Source organism: Idiotropiscis lumnitzeri, chromosome 3 (genome assembly GCF_059441095.1).
Source record: "Idiotropiscis lumnitzeri isolate Australia: NSW breed Sydney's pygmy pipehorse chromosome 3, RoL_Ilum_1.0, whole genome shotgun sequence".
Taxonomy (NCBI): domain Eukaryota; kingdom Metazoa; phylum Chordata; class Actinopteri; order Syngnathiformes; family Syngnathidae; genus Idiotropiscis; species Idiotropiscis lumnitzeri.
Genome location: NC_142393.1, coordinates 24,192,209 through 24,209,991, shown reverse-complemented (window position 1 = coordinate 24,209,991; position 17,783 = coordinate 24,192,209). Strand labels below are relative to the sequence as shown.

The window sequence follows — 17,783 nt, the reverse complement described above, 5'->3', positions numbered from 1 at the left end:
TAACGTGAGTTTAAAAAGCTTATATGAAACCATAATTCGTACCACTAACCCTAATTTAAAACCCGACTTTGAAACACTAACCCAAATTTAAAACCCCAATTCAAAACCCTAACCATAGTTCAAAACCCTAATTGGAAATCTTAAACATAGTATAGAACCCTATTTGGGAAACCTAAGCCTACTTGTAAAACCATCATTTGAAAAACTAACCCCAGTTTGAAACCCTATTTTAAAACCTAAGGTCACACATTCTGACGGTTGTCACTCCACTGCCCACTATTATGAACTGTGCTCTTCTTTTGAAACCCTAGAACCAGTTTAAAACTCTTGGGGTTGTGAATGGAACATTTTCTAACTCTATGCCAATCGACCACAGCAGGATGCCCCTCCAACAAGCTCCTTCCTGAACATTTTTAGCCGGATGGATGCCCCCCTCAGGCGGATGCCTGGGGCCACCGTCTCGTTGGCCTCACCCTCTGCGCGCCCCTGAGACGGAGCAAGAGAGAAAGGCTGACGAAAGAAATGGAAAGACAGACAGACGGACAGAGAGTGGCAGACAGATAGAAAAAAAGCGACAGAGATTGAGACAGACGGACATAAGGGCACACCAGCAAAGAGCGAGTGAGAAACAGCTGGCGCAAAAAAAAGGAGCTGCCGCCATCTTGGTCACATGACAGTCAGCTGTTTAGTGTCACGTGCTGTCAGGTTTTGGTGTAAATTGTCAAGATGGCAGCAGGTTGGTGGTGCTCCCGACTAGCGCGGCCAATGCTTTTTCTGAGTGTTTTCATGGCCTCATTCCGCACGGCGAGCTCCACCGCGCAAGTGCCGCTTCTCATGTGGTCCACACACGGGTAATATGGCACTTTTTTCATTTTGTAGTCGTAAAATGAACGACGTCGCGTAGCATGCTAATGCTACCGCTAACGCTAACTCCCGTTGCAAAATCCTCTTTTTCCACTTCGAGCTCTTAATAAGAGCAAACGAACATAAATCGGCCAAAACTGCCCTCTTCTTACATCTAAAGGTGACAGTTCAAATACAATACAAGTGTATTCTCTCGAGCCTCATATGACACAACTTACACATCGTTAAAAGAAAAACCTTCAATGCGTCGTCCTTGCGCCAACATAATAGCTACCAATTAAAACAAATAACTATATTTATTTATGCACTTGCTGGTTTTGTTTATTTCCACTATTTGTGCACCGTTTTACTTTGAGTTCGAAAATTGCTTTGTAAAAATAACACTCGTATGTCATGTTATGTACCTTGGCCCAAAAAACAACAATGCGTTCTTTTTCTATTTGTATTAGGCGAGTACATAAAGTTTCATAAAGACATACAATAAAAAGGCCCAAATATTTTTATTTATTTATTTATTTTTTAATCCACTTAAATTGATCATCTAACTACACAGTAGTAACATTTTCTGCGAGGCTCAGTTAATACAGTATAAAGATGACAAATATATGGTATTACTGTACATCTTGAATATACAAGAACAATTCAGACAAGGCCACCTCTCAAAACTGTGAAATGTCGCACTCTTTGTTTTCAAAGAGAACGAAATGGACCAGAAGTGTAGTGACATGCTGAAACGTGGATATTAAATGTATAACAGGTGTCATAGGTCATGGCGTGGCTTGCAAATGGTTAGAAATTGGGATTTCGGTAAATGTTTGCAGTTCCCATTTGATTTCATTGTGACGTTAAGATGGGGAAGTTTGAAAATATTCTAAATTAGATGGATGGAAAGCTATCATATTCAAGCATAGGTTCTGTTTCAATAGTTTTCCTTCGTCATAAGCAGGATAATACTTGATAATAATTCAAAAGCCTGTCATATGTATTTGTAATGCAAACTTGAAGTTTTAAATATTCTTTTGAGCAATCTATTCTTTCATAGAAGACGAAAAACATGAATGCTGAGTATAATATTACTCCCCCAACTCAACCCGTTAAAAGCAATGACATTCTTTTTAAGTGCCATTGAAAGGTTGGATTTTTGAAATTTCCATAAAGTTGCAACCCTGTCATTATTGCTTCTTTGCTGTTCCCACTCTTATTGTTTCTGCATATTGACGACTTGACGATGTCTTTCTTTTGCTTTCCGGCAGTTTACCACGTGCGGCCCCATCTTCAGCTGGCCACGTCACAATGAACGAGCAGCTGGCCTCCTACCTGGGCTCCGCCTTTGGCTCCGGCACCCACACCGTGCTGCTCTTCCTACAGGATAAGGTCGGTGAGACGACATGTTAGATGAGTTGAGCAGGCTTGCAGGGGAGTCATGTGACATGGCGTGGCGTAGCCATGTGACGCTGTGCTTCTTTGTTCTCACTGTAGTGTGACTTTGAGCTGGAGCCGCACTTCCTCTTTGGGACTTCCTTTACAAACGATCCAACTATATTCTCTGGGGGAAGGCGTTTCTCTCGATCTATTTCAACAGCTCGTATACAATTACCTTGCAGCTAGTTAAGCGGGAGACGAGACCATATAGTCCAGTGAAAAGTATTTACCTTCTTCTCAAATGATCATTTATTGCATGGTTGCCCCACTTCCATGTTTAAGATCATCAAACGAATGTAAACGTCAAACAAAGATAGCCAAAGTTAACATGAACTGCAGTTTAGAAAGGGAAAATAAAAGCTTTACAAAGCTCCCTGGTTCTATATGAAGTGTACTCCTTCCCTTAACCTAAGAAGTGATTGGGACACCCTCCGCAGCAACAAGTGAAATCTAAAATGTTTTTTAAAACTCTTTCACATTTCTGCAGAGCTTTCCAGCACGAATGGCCCTATGAACATCGTGCCTGTACAGCATATTATTTTTTTCATTGTCTTGATTTACTTATTTTATTTTTTTTGACATTGCTGTTGTTGACTTGCTGGTTTGTTTTGGATCGTAGTCCTGCTGCAGAACCTCATCGCGCTTGTCCATTGGTAAACGAAGGGGTAGAAAACAGTCAGTGTTGAAAAGTAAATGTAAAATAGCAACCTGGCCTCAATAATTGTTGTCTTCCAGCTATTCTTGAATTTAATCTCCTAAAGAAAAGCTTAAGCTATTAAATAGGTCTTATGTGATGCGCCTACCATGATGTGGTGGAACATATTTGTAGGAGCGATTTCAAGTGGGCTGCAATGTCTGCATCACATGATTTCAATGCACCAGAGATCTTGATTGGAGAGATACCGACTCTGTAAGATGCTCTGGCACTTGGAACGTGCATCATCTGCTGGTTGCTAGTCTCTTGATGTTCCTGGCGGGCATAACAAATGTTCACAGAACCGATGGTACAAAATGTGCCCCCAAAGAGGATAGCGGTTGGCCTACATGCTAGCATTGGCACTACTTGGGGCACTGGAAATAAACAGAGTGGCTCAAAACTAATCCACATGGGAAAATCTGATCCATATGTATGTAAATGATTTTTCTGTTTGTGTGCAGCTGAGCAAAGAGGACTTTACGGCGTTCGCTGGTGTGTTTGGAAACAAGCAGGATGGAGTCTTTCAAAACCTAGAGGTCGGTTTTCCGCTCACATTTGTGTTCAGGCGCCACATCGCTCATCCGGTTGTTATTCGATGCTTCTTATCCAGGCACTTTTGCAGTCGTCTGCATCTTCGGTGACGTTTCCCGCCGTGGCGTGGTCGTCCTCCGCCTCAATGGTGACTCTGCTGGAGGAGCTGCTGGGGGTCTCGCCCGCCCTGGTTGACACGGATACCTTGTCGCGTGTGGACGTGGACACGTCTGTCAGCAATCTGCTCATCATCAATTTGCCTTATTGCAAAAGGTCGTGTGATGTCTTAAAAAAATGCACTTTTTCATTTGTAACAGTGTGAACATTAACATTAGGAATGTATTTATTTTTGCTGTGTAGCCCACAGAAGTCTTGCCAGGAAGTGCTACGTGAAAATGGTAAGAATGACAGCACTTTGCTTTCTTTTTATGTCTGATATCAATTGGTGATGCCCGAGAATCATTTTTGTAACGTGACGAGATTTTCCATTCTGTCATATGCTACTTTTGATTTGAACGTCCCCATCCACCTGAATTCAACGCCGAAACAACTTTGAAAATCAGACAATGTGTTGTGGAGAACTATATTTGACTTAATTTTATGTGTGTTGTCAAGTTAAAAACATCATTTTTGGAGAAAAGTTTTGCCTGACATATAGGGTTATAGTTTTTGAATTTTAATTAGTTTTTATTTGGTTTAGATTTTTTTTTAATTTAATAAGTTTCAGGGCAGCTTTAGTTTTATTTTTTTTCCAAAACACAAAGTTTTTGTTCAGTTTTAGTGTTGGCTTTAATTTTTAAAGAAGTTGGTGTTCAACTTGTTTGCAAGATTAGGAAAAAACTAGTGGGTTTTCTATTCTAAAAATTGAACAAAATGTTTTCTAAAACATTTTGATAATACATGGTCCAGTTGAACAGTCCACACACTTTGAATTACAACAGTGCATGATACTGCTTCTAAAGTTAGATGCATGCATGTATGCACCCTAATTAAATAAAGCTACGATGCCTCATTACCAACTTCTAAAATGGATTTGTGGATTGAATTCTTGTTGAGAAATATTAAACCCAGTTGTGCAGTGTACTTTTTTTTTGCACACCTTTTGTTCATAGACTGTATGAAACAAAAAAGGAAAGTACTTTTTTCCCCTGTGTTGCTTTTCAGGCTGAGTGCAGGTGAGCTCAGCAAAAATATTGGGGCGTGGACACAATTGTCTCTAAACACCACCAGAATGGATTAGAAATGAAACCAACAAGATATGCTGTAAATATAGACTTTTAATCTTCAAATTCAGGGTCTTGCCCATGTAGGAATGGCAACGGATCGTATATATAGTAAGCTTGCCACTTTTGAACTGGACAAAAATAACGGAGCTGTTGGCTGCTCAGCTGTTCCATGCCCAGGTGGGCAAGTCGAGCTGCCAATTTGCATTTATTGATAATGTGAGTGCGTTCAAAAGTAGAAGGATGATATTATTTGCTCATATTCAGGCAGATGCTTCAGAATTCACTGGATGGCTTGCACTTTGCAGTGCAGATGGACAATGACCCACCTGAAGCGTAAACATGCAAACAAAATTTCTACTCCTCTCTTAATGGAAGAATGACAAAAGAAAGAATAATAATAATAAATGAAACCATTTTGAAACTTAACCAATGTAAATCAGACATTGCTTATGATTAGTCACCTGCAATAGGCTTACGCTTAGCCACGACTCTGATGAGGGAAAAGTGCTTTGGATGATGAATCTCTTGTATCTCTTCAGATGGGGTGATCGCCGAGATTGTGAGGGCGATGGATGACAAAAATGTGCCTTACACCGCGATGTACACGGGAGCCCAACCATCACGAGTGAGCTACAATGACCACACAATGCACCGCTAAATACGCGACACCAGCAGCCTTCATTTCAGTCCGCTTGAATAATTTTCAGGTGATTTCCTCGCCCTCGGTGGCAGTGAATCAACCCGCCATCACTCGGTCGCTGCTCCAAGCCGTCGTCCCCGACGTCAAACCACCCATCATGTTCAACGTGTCCGGTGGCCCTTGCATCATGCTGTGGGCGCAGAACCTCAACGTCAGCGTCTCGCCCACCGACGAGTGGACCGACCTTGCTGCTGACACGCCCTCCTTGGCAGGCTCCATGTGCAACGCCACTAACTCCCTGTAAGAGGCGCCGTTTGGACTGTGAGCGTTGAACTGCAGATGCTTTGTGTGTGTGTCACGTAAATCTCTGTGTTTTTTGTTTTTTCAGGCTTGTCCTCAGATACCCATCAGGCTTCAACCTCAGGTAATGAATTAAAGACCAAAGCACAAATGTTGACCACAAAATAATGCCCTAGCAATTTGGGATGTAACAATAACGACGATATTGCAATGTTAAAATTGCCTTAGTGTTGTTACCGTTGAGTTACGATATTAAAAGCAGCACATCGACGGCACAGATTCAGCCAAACACATCTTAGACTATGATAGTTTGCCTCGCTGCGCCAATAGCAACATGAGACAGTGAAATGACAGGCCTAACCCAGTTCTTTGTCACCGCTATGTACAAAAACACGATAATGGGCTGTTTTCGTTCAATATCATGTGCTTTAATTTTGTTAGCAATATTGTGAGTTTTTATTCAGCATCGTGTTTTTTTTTTCATTTTTTATGTTGCCCACCTTCCCACAATATCGTGTCATGTTATCGTATCATGATGTTTGGATAGTGTCACATCACAACTAGCGATAGACCAGTGTTGTTTCTGGGGCCAAGACTGGTACCGATTGTTAGTCATCAAGGCGGCCAATAACTAAGAAGCTATGTGAAATAATTTTAGATCAGATGCAAATGTTCAATATTACCTGCTTACAAAAAGGGCAAAATGGTGGTCCCGACTAAATTGTGGCTAAGAGGTTGACAGGTTTTGTTGACTAAAACTAGATGAATAAAATGTTTTATTGGACTTAAATGCTTAACTTATAGTTGACTAAAACTTGACAATAGAAATATGGGATGAGTTTGACTAAATGTAATTAAAAACTAACATGCATGATTGACACTGCTCTAAAACTGAGACTACATTTAAAATTGGCTGATTAAAATTAATACAACAGAGAACAGATTTTTGGAGCCAGTTTCATATATTATTATATTATTACTACAATTGTGAAAACTTAATGTGCCTTTGCATAACCTCTTAGTTCATACTTGGTTTGTTATCCAATAGAGTGGTGCCTATGTGTGGCCCAACATGGGAGTTTTTCGAGATACGAGCCATCAAATTTATATGAGCGCATCATGGTGGCGGTGAAGTCAACTAACTCTCAACTCATTTGTTTAAAAAAAGTTAGGCTCCAAGCTTTTTATTGCCGCTCCCTGCTGAAGTATACTTAAAAACTGAACAAAATAAAGATATGAAGTTTTGTATTTCAAACAAGCAAACTGTTTCCTTAAGCATGACCTGCTAGCATAATGCTAACATAAAATGCAAAATCATGCTTAATGTGTTTGCTTAATGATGATGAGGTGATTGCATTTCTCGCCCACAGTTGGGCACACGATTGGAGATGATTGAGCCATTGGGTGAAAATGAAGTTTCTTTTGTTTGACTTTGCAGCTTTTCCATGAGTCAGCGCTTCTATCCGGTGTCGGCCAGGAACTGGTTCACCCTGGACTGGGTGCAGCTTCAGTCCAATGGCTTGACAGCGACCTTCATGGGGAGCCGGGCAGTCTCTGCGCCCGCCGAGTATTCCTTCCGCTGCGGTGCACTCCGCAGCTTCGGCGACACTCTGCTCATGCCGAACTCCACAGAGCAAAGCGTGGCCGACTGGAGGCTCAATTTCATCGACTTCCAGGTAATTTCCTTGCGTGTTCAACAATACCCACATGTGAAACAAAAATCATGCATTGAAAAATTAGATATTAACAGCACATATTTTGTCCATGTTTAAAATATAAATTTTCTTATGCATCTGGTTTGCGAATGTGTGGTTCTGACCCTTCCGCATTTCTTGACTGGTTGAAACGGGTTGTCATTTAGGATAGCTCTAGAAATATTTATCACATTCCCCAAATGTCCATATCTTTACCATCACACTTTAGAATTTCTTGACTGATTCAAACCATTCCAATTTCAAACTTTTCAGTTCATTTCGGACATCTTAATTGGTTGGGAATTGGAAATTCTACCAAATAGTTTTGTCTATCCTCCAACATTTCTTGACCGATTGGAACCATTCCTACGTGAACAATTCAATTCATTCCACAGCGTTTCTTTTGAGCTTCAGCTTTTTGTAGCTACAGAGTCCTTCCTTCTGCTTTGCAGATTCAGGGCTTCGGCTTGGCCAATGGAACGGATTTCTCCTACGCCAGCGACTGTGCGGGCTTCTTCACGGCAGGAATTTGGATGGGGCTGCTGTCGTCGCTGCTCCTGCTAGCCATCTTTGTTTACGGGCTGCACATGATCATGCAGCTCAACACTATGGACCGGTTTGACGACCCCAAAGGGCCGTCCATTTCTGTGCCACAGTCGGAGTGAAGGGCACTCCAGACATTATTTTGTTGAGCTGCTTTTTTAAGACACTGTTATTCCCAAAGTGCCAAACCCATCAGGTTAAGTCGGCCTTCTGTATCTGGTTTATCCGATTTTTGTGTGCGTGCGTGCGTGTTCCAAGATTAGCCACTGAATGCCTTTTTTTCCATCCGAAAGAATGTCAGACCTGTGATCTCTTTTCCAATGTAATTTAAAGTGCCATTTGCATTTTCGAGTTGTATATGAAGTGATGTGTGGAAGTCAATTTATCCTGAATCATTCCTTTAATTTCTTGCAAATGCCACAGCTTCTCTCTTAACTTATTTATTTCCAAAAAGAAGGCCTTCAAAGTTTGATTCAGGATCCTTAAACTATGCAACGTGTGTGTGCTGTCGTCAACTTGAACATGTTTTTGCCAACGGATGCAATCCAAAATAAAATGTGTCAATTTTAAATGAAGTTTGTGCGTCATGATTGCCTGATTTACAACGAAAATTGGGCATGTGTGTCAGTCACGGCTACACAGCAATTGCAGAAAGGCTATTCAAATTGGGCTAGGTTGCTATGACAACTGAGTCTTCCAAGATTTTGGAACGCAGATGACATTTGTAAAGAAGTCTGCTTGCCATGTTGTCCAACCAAGGCACATATTTTGTGTTACAAAAAATCACTTCACCAAAGAAAAACGTCACCAAAAAGTATTTCAACTGAAAAGTGTGTTTCTCATCTGAATTTACAGTATTCCAAAAATGTGCATAGTGTGAAATGTGGGGCTGTCTGGCTATTGTGTTGTATGAATGCCAGGGATGTAATTTTCTTGGCAGAATAGTAAAGAGAATCCTTTTTGACATGAACACCATGACTTGTCAAGTCACTTTGTTCATAGTTAAATCATTTTTTTGTTTCATTGAAGCTGATGGAAACGAGTAAAAACAATTATAATTGGATTCCAGAATTGTGTTTTTGATGGTCAAGGATTAAAGAGACAGGGACAACTACGGCGTCTAAATTAGTCACTGAAAAAAAACAAGACAGGTGACAGCTTTCCTGGATGCTTGCTGTTGGAACTTCACACTTCCTGTCGGTTGCGCTTTTAATTGAGAAGACAGTCACAGACGGCCTGAAGACTGGTTTGTGACCAGTAAAAATGACGTCATCATGAAAAGTGTGGCACCAGTTTTGATCAAATACAAAAACAGAACATTTTTTATTCACAAAATACCTGCTTTGTAACTCCAAATGACAAAGCGAAGCTTTTAAACAGTGCTTCTAGAACTGTAGAAAAAAAAAGATGGAATCAAACTCAAAGTTCTGTCGAGCAGAGGAATCGGGAGGAAAAAGTCCAAAGTTTTGTTCATTTCTTTCTCCTCACTTTGGGCTTCTTGACAGGGCGCAAGTACGGGTTGTCGATCACATTGTCCTCGCTGCCTTTGCTGGACGGAATGGCGCCGCCAGGAGGAAGCATGGCGTTCTCTTTGTCCACCATTGCGTCATCCTGCCAAAACAGAACAATTTTGGGATTGTTCTTGTTCTGTGTTTCATTTTTTGTCTCAGATTACACTGGTCAACGGCAAATTAATACTGCATAGATTACTATATTACATATGATATATGATTATTGTTATATTATTATGAAACCTGGAGAAAAAAAGAGGTCAGATTTGGAATCAGCGCAGTAAAAAAAAAAAACACAGAGAAGTTTACTTACATTTCTGATTAAAAAATGTTGGGATTTGTTTTTCTTAGACCTCCCCCTAATATTTCAATTATATTTCTGTAAACCTCAGTATGTTATTTATTATATACTATCACACCTCTTAATTTTTTTTTCATAATTTTTATCACTCTTTGTACCGGATGTAATAAATAAAATTTGGACTTTTTTTCATGTAGTAATACAACTTTGGAGATTCAATTTTTTTTTCAGCCTTTTATGCTAGTATATTTTAATGTTGGTTATTTTAGTGGTAGTTGGAGAGTCCATAATTTTTTGGGGGTTGGGGAGTGCTAATTGTTGTAAAAAGGTTGACAACCACGGCTCTAAAATAGATACCTTTTCTTCTTTTGCAATATTACACCTTTTGTTGCAAAAGAAAAAAAATTAAGACTTCTTTAAATGTTTCAAATGGCCCAAAGGTCAGGTCATAAGAAGTTACTTCTTTTCTTCTGTCGGATTTGTTTTATTACCCTTACACTTTTTGGAGGCACTTTTGAAAATGACACAGCACAAGATCATTAATGGCAAGTTACTTTGCAGAGCCAATTTGAGAATCGCTGGGCTAAATTTCAAAATCCCATCCTTGATTGTGTGACGTTTCTGCAGTCATTGCAAATGGAGCTCGAGAAGTACACTATGAGGAGGATCTTGCTTGAAATGATGTTGTGAAATTGTTGAGTGCATGCAGTCATTTGTAAATCACAAGAGAAAGAACATTCATGCAAGAGGAATACAGAAAGGCTTTCAGCTGCTGCGCTTTCTGCTCATCTGTGACCAATTCAATGAACAACGCCGCTCATACACGCCCACACAAGCATGCAACTTTGCTGCCTCGAGAACGTTACGAGTACTTGCGTTTGGACCTTAAAGAATTCAGGGGTTTGTTTCTATACCATTTGTGGAACTATGGAACAACTTGAGCGCCTTCATTTGCATCAGCAGTTATCCGGTGCAACTCCAACGTACAGTTGGCGAACTAGCTTTTAAAGCCCCTCATTGTCATGGTGTGGAAAAACCCTGTGATGACATGGTGGGGCAGATTCCAGCCGCCGGAGGTTTTAAGCAGAGTGGTGCTAAACGTACGGCCTTGCAGGACAGGACCGGCCGAGAACATATGAACTGTAATTTTTCCCCAAAAAAGTAACTATTTCCAATTTTGTCCACTGAGGTTGCATAAATGACCACTTAGATGACATTGTGAAGAAAGCCAACTTCATCGAAAATGCTGGGCCACCATTGCAATGTAAACAAACAATACAGTTGTGTGAAAAAAAAAATTAATAAAATACCTCCTGTCGAAATATTTGCCGAATATTGGAAAACATCGATGCATTTTTTCCTTTGGATGTCCACATTTACACGGCTGTGTTATTTATTCTGCAAATGTTTGTTTCAGATTACTGTTTGTGCCTTTTATGCATTTAATAACATCATGTTTTTTAGTAAATGGATTTTTTTCTGCTTTACAATTTTTGTTTTTATTGTTATTCATCAAAAAATAATCAACAGGTTTAATTCAAAATAATCATAATTAAACTGAGCACAAAAACCCCATAATTCCACACATAAAATGGATTATACGTGGAAACCTAACAGACAACTAACAATGATTTAAATCATTGATTAATCTGCAGATTATGTGGGACCAGAGAAATGGGAGGGAGAAGATGTACTGGTAATATGGTGAAAATTTGGACGATTTTAACTTAGTTAGTTAGTTAAGTTTTAGAAACAATTCATTGAATAAATAATTATATATAAATATGTATTGATTCATTTGAAAATTGATTAGTTGCTGATTAATGGATTAATCATTGCACCTTGCTATCTTAATGTTGAGCATCAGAGACAATTTTATTGCCTCTCCTCCCCCTCCACAAAATCCTTATTATGACATCAGAATGATTTTGATGCCATATTGATGTTGAATTGACATCAAATGTCCACTGGGCCGCGTTTCGAACAACAGATTTGGCCTCCAAGGCATCCAGTCGCAATTGCCTAGTTGCAAAAAGTTGGGTTCTCGTTTGAAACAATTTCTCCGTTCCTGGAGGAATCTTACGCTCATGATGTTCCCAGCAGTGTTCTCGCCATCCGTCTGGTCGTCCTGCTCTGACGAGTCAGTTTCGTCCAGCGTCTGCAGCTCCAGCTCGGACGGCAGGAGGGCGCTGAGGTAGGGGATGGCGCTGGGCTGCGCCGCAATCACTGGCAGCGACACAAAACACGGGACAATCAAACATTTGGCAAACGCATTTGAGTATCTTAATTGCAACGTTCCCAGGACCGCACTTCTTCATGCCGCCCATAAATTGCTCTTTACGGCGCCAGATTAACCAGGCCGTGCCTGCTGAGTGTGCCCACAAGTGCACGGCAAATAACTGACACCTTGTCAGTCAAACCTCGTCTCTGTTGATCTCTTTAAGGTAGGTGCCAGAGAGGGAGATTTTGTTTTGTTTTTTCTTCATTTTACTCATCTTCTATTATGAGGTCAAACTGACACTTTTGACAGGGTTCCTACAAATTAAGGCAAGTGTATTTCAAGACTTTCTAAATCCAGTTGAAATTAAATTTAAAGGGCAAGTCAACTCAAAAAATGTCTTAACAAGAATATGTTGGCTGCAGCCCCGCTAGCCCAAACACTTCATTGTGATTAATATTGCATTTGTGGAATATGAGTTAAGCGGTAAAATCGACCCATTTTTGTACAACTCAAGGAGGGGGGGGCATTTTGTCACCTTGTTGACTGAAAATGACATCACAGTTGCTGAGGGCTCAGATAACGACCAATCATGTCTCATCTTCAGAAAACAGGTGAGCCAGTTTGTCGGTTGTTGGTTTTTTTAAGAATTTACATTTATTTTGAGATTTGAGACTACAGAAATTTCAATCAGTAAATCCTACTAATCATATTTATATTGTTGAAGCCTTTTGAAAGATTAATTTAAGAAATTTTAATGTCACATTAATTCATAGTTTTTAGATTCATGAATTAAATGTTTTTCAGATTTTTTTAAACTGTAATCTCGCCCATAAATAAAATTGGGGAAAATCAATTTTAGCAAAAACCTAACAAAAATCATGCGATGAGACTCAAATGGATTTTTAAATTCTCATATGTTTTTACATACTTGGCCATTGATGATTCTGAATATTCAAATTTACCACATTCCAACAAATAAAACATCTTAAATTACTTGATTTTTAATAGTATTATTTGCATTGCGGTTTGCTTATGAGCAAACAATGTTTTTCCTCGAATCCCTTTCATTTCCAATTTGGAATATTACAAAAATACCCCACAAAATTAAATTCCAATGGGAACAGACAAGAAACTGAATTCAAACGTTCCACCCCCTATGAACCCAGTCAACTCTTCTGTTCATCACAAATCCTTGATGGGAGCGCTGGTAGGAGGAGCTAACATGTAAACAGACGAGTTGTAAATCAAGAAGCGAAATTCAGCCGCAGTTAAGCCGCACGGTGACTTACACGGGAAGGAGGTGATGTCGTCTTTGAAGAGGCTCTGAGTTTTGCTGGTCTTGGCCATGAAGCGCGTGAGCGCTCGCTCCACGTCCCGCCTCTGCGTCGCCGCTTTCTCGCGCACCACCTGGTAGTCCGACACGGGCTCCCGAAATGTCTGCGCAGAAGACAACGCCGGCCCGTGTCAATGGAGGGCAGCCCAAGGGTATGAAACTCACACGGGAGGCTGCAAGCATCACTGCAACTTTTTGGACTTTGCGGTCAAGCTGGGTGCTTTAGCCTTCAAATTACATGGCGGATCTTTTTCGCAAGAATACAATTTTCAAATTTAGTCCATTTTGCCGCCTTTGCTCATAGAAAAAAATTATCATTAGCCTAACAGCATAATTTTCAATTAATAATTAACTCACCATCACAATTCCAATAAAGCAATACCAGATAGCTAGCTGAGAAATGTGTTTTTTTTTCTTTGTTTCTGCGAATACAACTTTTGACTGACCGGGGTTTTGATGTAGGTGTGCGGGTCGGGGAACTCCGGGTAGTGGCTGGGGATGTGAGCCGGGTGCGTGCGCTTTTGTCCGGCCGATAGAGCTTTGGGGGTCATCGGGTGGTTGGTGACTGGCGCTGAAAGTCAACACATGCGGCACATTTTCAGTCAAGCTGTTCAACTCGATAGATGATGACTAGGCTTCTCACGTGCAGTGATGACCATCCTCTGGGAGCGCTTGGCGTACACAGGCAGCGTCTCAACGTTGAACCCTGACAGCAAACAAACACAGCCGACGGAATTTAATTTTTACCCTTCCGCATGGACATGAGTTCTATACGTCATGTGACTCACCCATTTCAATAAGCGTCACCACAGTGTCAGAGAGAGTTGGGACGCTTCTGGCCGTGTGTTCACAGTACGACTTGGCACAGCGCCCAATTTCTGTTATATCTGGAAAAATATAAGTTTGTGTTATTTATTCCGCAAATGGAAGAATCTGTTCTTCTTTGTAACATTCCAAATAAGAAAATGACGTACAACTCTGCATCATCTCTGTGAGCGTTTCCACGGCTGCTTTCTCGGCGCAGTCGAAGCCGCACTCTGTCAGGAGGGCGCTCACCACCACCTGCAGGGTCCGCCGTCGAGCTAGATGGTAGTTCTCTACCGGGCTGCTGGCGGCTTTATTGCCAACTGCACGCTGGAAGGCACAGCAAATACATTCACTGTTACACTAATATAGACTACTTTTGCTTTATTGTTATTCAATAAACAATTGGCAATTAAATAGCATGACTGGGGTGAGGGGGCTAAATAAGTGCCATAGACAATGCATTTATTGCACCTTTAACATATTTAAAGCAGCTTTATAGCACTAATAATAAAGAATATACTGTATATTACTATAGGTAATCGTCGATATAAGTGTGAGTGCTGATACTGTAATTCTGCACCCATACTCCCGTAAAATGGCTTTGATACGACACTATTACAACCTACCAGCCTGATGGGCTACAGGAGGAGCCATGTCAGCCGTGTGGACATTTTTGAAGGTAAATATTGATTACAGCTTAGGTGAGATGCTTTTCATCCTAAAAAAGGGACCTTTGCCTCATTAAAAAAAAAAAGAAATTAAAAAAGAGTCCAAAGTAAGTGAGTTGTCCTGCTAGTTTTAAGAACTGGAATGTAACAGGCCGCGAATTACAAAAATTTAAAAAGTGACTGATGTCTACCTTAAAAAAGTTTCTGCCTAAATGACTACATTTAAACTGTAAATAAATCACAAACCACAGAGCCTTAACACTATAACATCCTTTCAAAGTCATTTTTCAACACGTGCCTTCAGAATAAATGGCTTGGAGATAGACAATTGTTCAGTGGTGTGACATTTAAGTTTTGTAACGGACCAATAGACGCTTTGTTTGAAAATGGTTGGTGAATTCTGCGTGAAATCATATTGACTGAAACCTTTTTTAATTTCAGACTTCTGAGGTACATATTACATAGATGAAACACAAAACAATCAAACAAATATTGCCAACTTTCTAGTTTAGACATTGTGAGCCTTTTGAGGTGTCCAAACGTTTAGGCAGCCTTTGGTTCTTTTCATCACTTCGATGTCATGCATCAAACTAAAAATGACCATTTCCAACATTAGATTTGTGTGCGGAATCAAAGCGATGACGCGACAGGCCACGAGGAAGTAAAGACATGGTATTAATCAAGTATCTGGAAAAGCAAAACACAACTAAGGGAGCCATCGGTTTAAAATTGCAAAATCAATATAAGCAACGGAAAGCTACATATAAATAGCGAATCGTAAAGAAGCAGTACAAAATAGGCGTAGCTTGAGGCTAAATTTAAAGAGAGTTAAGGGATATATAATACAGTAGTTAATTGTTGAGGCTAATTTCGTGACATGCCGTGTTGATTTATTTCTAACGTGATAACAAGGCGTTTGGGGAAAAACGCTTATTTGAAACATTTACTTTTCAACGAGGCTTATCAAAAAAGAATTGAGCACAACTTTACAGTAAATGGCGATTAATTATGCACGAGCGCTTCATCAAGCAAAATATATTCCATGAACGTCGTGTACATCGAAAGTTAGCCTAGCCCACAAGCCCGCTCATCTGTCAGTCGCATTCGAGTCATACTTACCCCGCCAGCAGCCAGCGAAGCTCCGGTTGCCACCGCAGGATCCGCCATCACGCGTTCCAACAAGCACTGCTCGTTTGTTTACACTCATTCACGCGGAGTACAACTTGAATGATGTTCACGATATCAACTCTCATCAGCGTCTACGGAGTCTCCGTTAGTAAACACGGTGCGTGGATACCCGTGACGTCACTTCCGCCAAGTGGGAAGAAAATCGACATTTTCACGCGACTGGGGTCACTACTGCACCCTGCGTTCATAAATAGAATTACATCCATGCATGCTCTCCGAGGCGGTCTTAGACCTTTTGTTACACCATTGACCGGACAGGGTTAGGTGTATGGTATTTTAACTTTTATTACTCTTAACAGAGGTCATATTTTCATTAGTTCACCATCGCTACAGCACGGCGATTCTTCTTCTGTCCTTTTTTTCTTCTTCTCTCGCACTTCGCCAACAGTCCTTTCAAAACCAAACATTCAACACTGCCCCCCACTGTACAGCACTATATCACATCCCAACATAGGCCTGAAAAGAAAGGTCATCAACTGATGGCAACATCATTCAAAGAAAATGCACTATTCCAGGTGCTACAACCCTCCCCTGCAAAATAAAAGTTGTCCTCAACATTGTCATAAATTTGCAGTGGTTATGGCATACAATCGCTCAAACTTCCAAAGTTGCGAATAACAAAAATAGGATACATTCCCTTTAAACAATAGCTTCAACCTCCCTTTTAAAGAAAAGTAAATTGGCATAGATGGCTTCAAAAGCATTTCCTTGGGTTTCTACCGCAAGAGTAAATTATGACTGTATACTATGTGATATAATCACACGCTACCCTCTGCAAACACTATAGTGTCTAGACATTAATAGTCAATTTATGAACAGTTTGAAATCGCAGAACAGTCCTCAATTAACGCTGTGACACAAATAATAATTCCAGTTCTAACTGTTGTTCCATGTCATACCTGCTGAATACTAACCATTCTGTTTTCACATCTATATTGATGGGGCAGTTTTTCAATAATATTCTACAGGAACAAAGTTAGGATTAGTATAATCCCTGTGCAAACTAGACAGCTGTGGGGATAGCCAAGGTACACTACATTGTCCATAGATCGGTGCCAGTGTATTAACATACGTAGGGCTGGTGTGTTGCCTCACTGGACGATAAGTAGGTTTGCCTAACAAATCATATGTAAAGGTCTCTTTAAGTCGTCTTTCTCTCTGTGACCTACGTGGCTGTGTGTCAGTAGGCTCGGGTACATGTATTTGCGGTGGGTCTTCAGGCAGGATGGCGTGTATGTCGTCTTGACCGTTGTTTCCAGTGGTGAAGATTTCCTGAGAGTCATTGTCCCCAACAATTTGACCTGGAATATCCATTCTGAACTCCTCTGCTTCGGCATTCAGTTTTGAGTCTGATTGTGCCTCAAGTGTCATGGGAGGGGCAATGTTATGCTCCACAGATTGGTGATGTTGATGATAGTTCGTCGCACTTTGAGGCCAGAAACCTTCCTCCTCATCCGAGCTTTCTGCGTTCAGTGAAGCTTCATCAGATGTTTTGGTGATGCCATTCCCTTGCTGACCAAGGTTTCGTTTTCCTCCTGTATCTTGGTTTGATTCCTGGAGTGGTAAGGAATTGCATGGCATTAACATGTTACGATGAAGGATTCTGGCTCTCCCTGTGCCACATTCAGGCTTCACCTCATAGACAGGACTGTCTTTCCCCTTCCGAGAGACGACAATGTGTATTCGATTCTCCCAATATGAGCGCAACTTCCCTGGTCCTCCACGTTCTGACATATTTCTCACGAGAACCCTGTCACCTGGAAACAGCACTGCACTTGGTCTTTTCCTGTCATAGTAGGTTTTCCCTCTTTCTGTAGTTTTTTTAATGGATTTTGAT

General features: G+C 40.7%; 2 protein-coding genes across 2 annotated transcripts; one reads left to right on the top strand and one right to left on the bottom strand.

Annotated features, from left to right (window-relative positions):
* Nucleotides 1–633: 633 nt before the first annotated feature.
* atp6ap1b (ATPase H+ transporting accessory protein 1b) lies at nucleotides 634–8,492 on the top strand. The gene is made up of 10 exons (XM_088289346.1): nucleotides 634–851; nucleotides 2,118–2,238; nucleotides 3,445–3,519; nucleotides 3,594–3,787; nucleotides 3,875–3,912; nucleotides 5,280–5,365; nucleotides 5,448–5,680; nucleotides 5,769–5,804; nucleotides 7,119–7,356; nucleotides 7,827–8,492. The coding sequence occupies exons 1-10, from the start codon at nucleotides 727–729 to the stop codon at nucleotides 8,037–8,039; spliced, it is 1,359 nt and encodes a 452-aa protein (XP_088145472.1). The 5' UTR covers nucleotides 634–726; the 3' UTR covers nucleotides 8,040–8,492.
* A 616-nt stretch (nucleotides 8,493–9,108) lies between these two features.
* Nucleotides 9,109–16,081, bottom strand: taf8 (TAF8 RNA polymerase II, TATA box binding protein (TBP)-associated factor). The gene is made up of 8 exons (XM_088290969.1): nucleotides 15,878–16,081; nucleotides 14,258–14,417; nucleotides 14,072–14,170; nucleotides 13,927–13,989; nucleotides 13,730–13,854; nucleotides 13,240–13,387; nucleotides 11,813–11,955; nucleotides 9,109–9,528 (listed from the first exon to the last, which is right to left on the bottom strand). The coding sequence occupies exons 1-8, from the start codon at nucleotides 15,923–15,925 to the stop codon at nucleotides 9,388–9,390; spliced, it is 927 nt and encodes a 308-aa protein (XP_088147095.1). The 5' UTR covers nucleotides 15,926–16,081; the 3' UTR covers nucleotides 9,109–9,387.
* Nucleotides 16,082–17,783: the final 1,702 nt, after the last annotated feature.

Coding starts and splice junctions, on each gene's coding strand:
- taf8 (XM_088290969.1), bottom strand. CDS start 15,925: ATGGCGGATCCTGCGGTGGCAACCGGAGCTTCGCTGGCTGCTGGCGGG. Junction 14,418..15,877: donor CTTCGCTGGCTGCTGGCGGG/GTAAGTATGACT, acceptor TGTGCCTTCCAG/CGTGCAGTTGGCAATAAAGC. Junction 13,855..13,926: donor GAGGATGGTCATCACTGCAC/GTGAGAAGCCTA, acceptor GTTGACTTTCAG/CGCCAGTCACCAACCACCCG.
- atp6ap1b (XM_088289346.1), top strand. CDS start 727: ATGGCAGCAGGTTGGTGGTGCTCCCGACTAGCGCGGCCAATGCTTTTT. Junction 3,788..3,874: donor AATTTGCCTTATTGCAAAAG/GTCGTGTGATGT, acceptor TTTGCTGTGTAG/CCCACAGAAGTCTTGCCAGG. Junction 5,681..5,768: donor TGCAACGCCACTAACTCCCT/GTAAGAGGCGCC, acceptor TTGTTTTTTCAG/GCTTGTCCTCAGATACCCAT.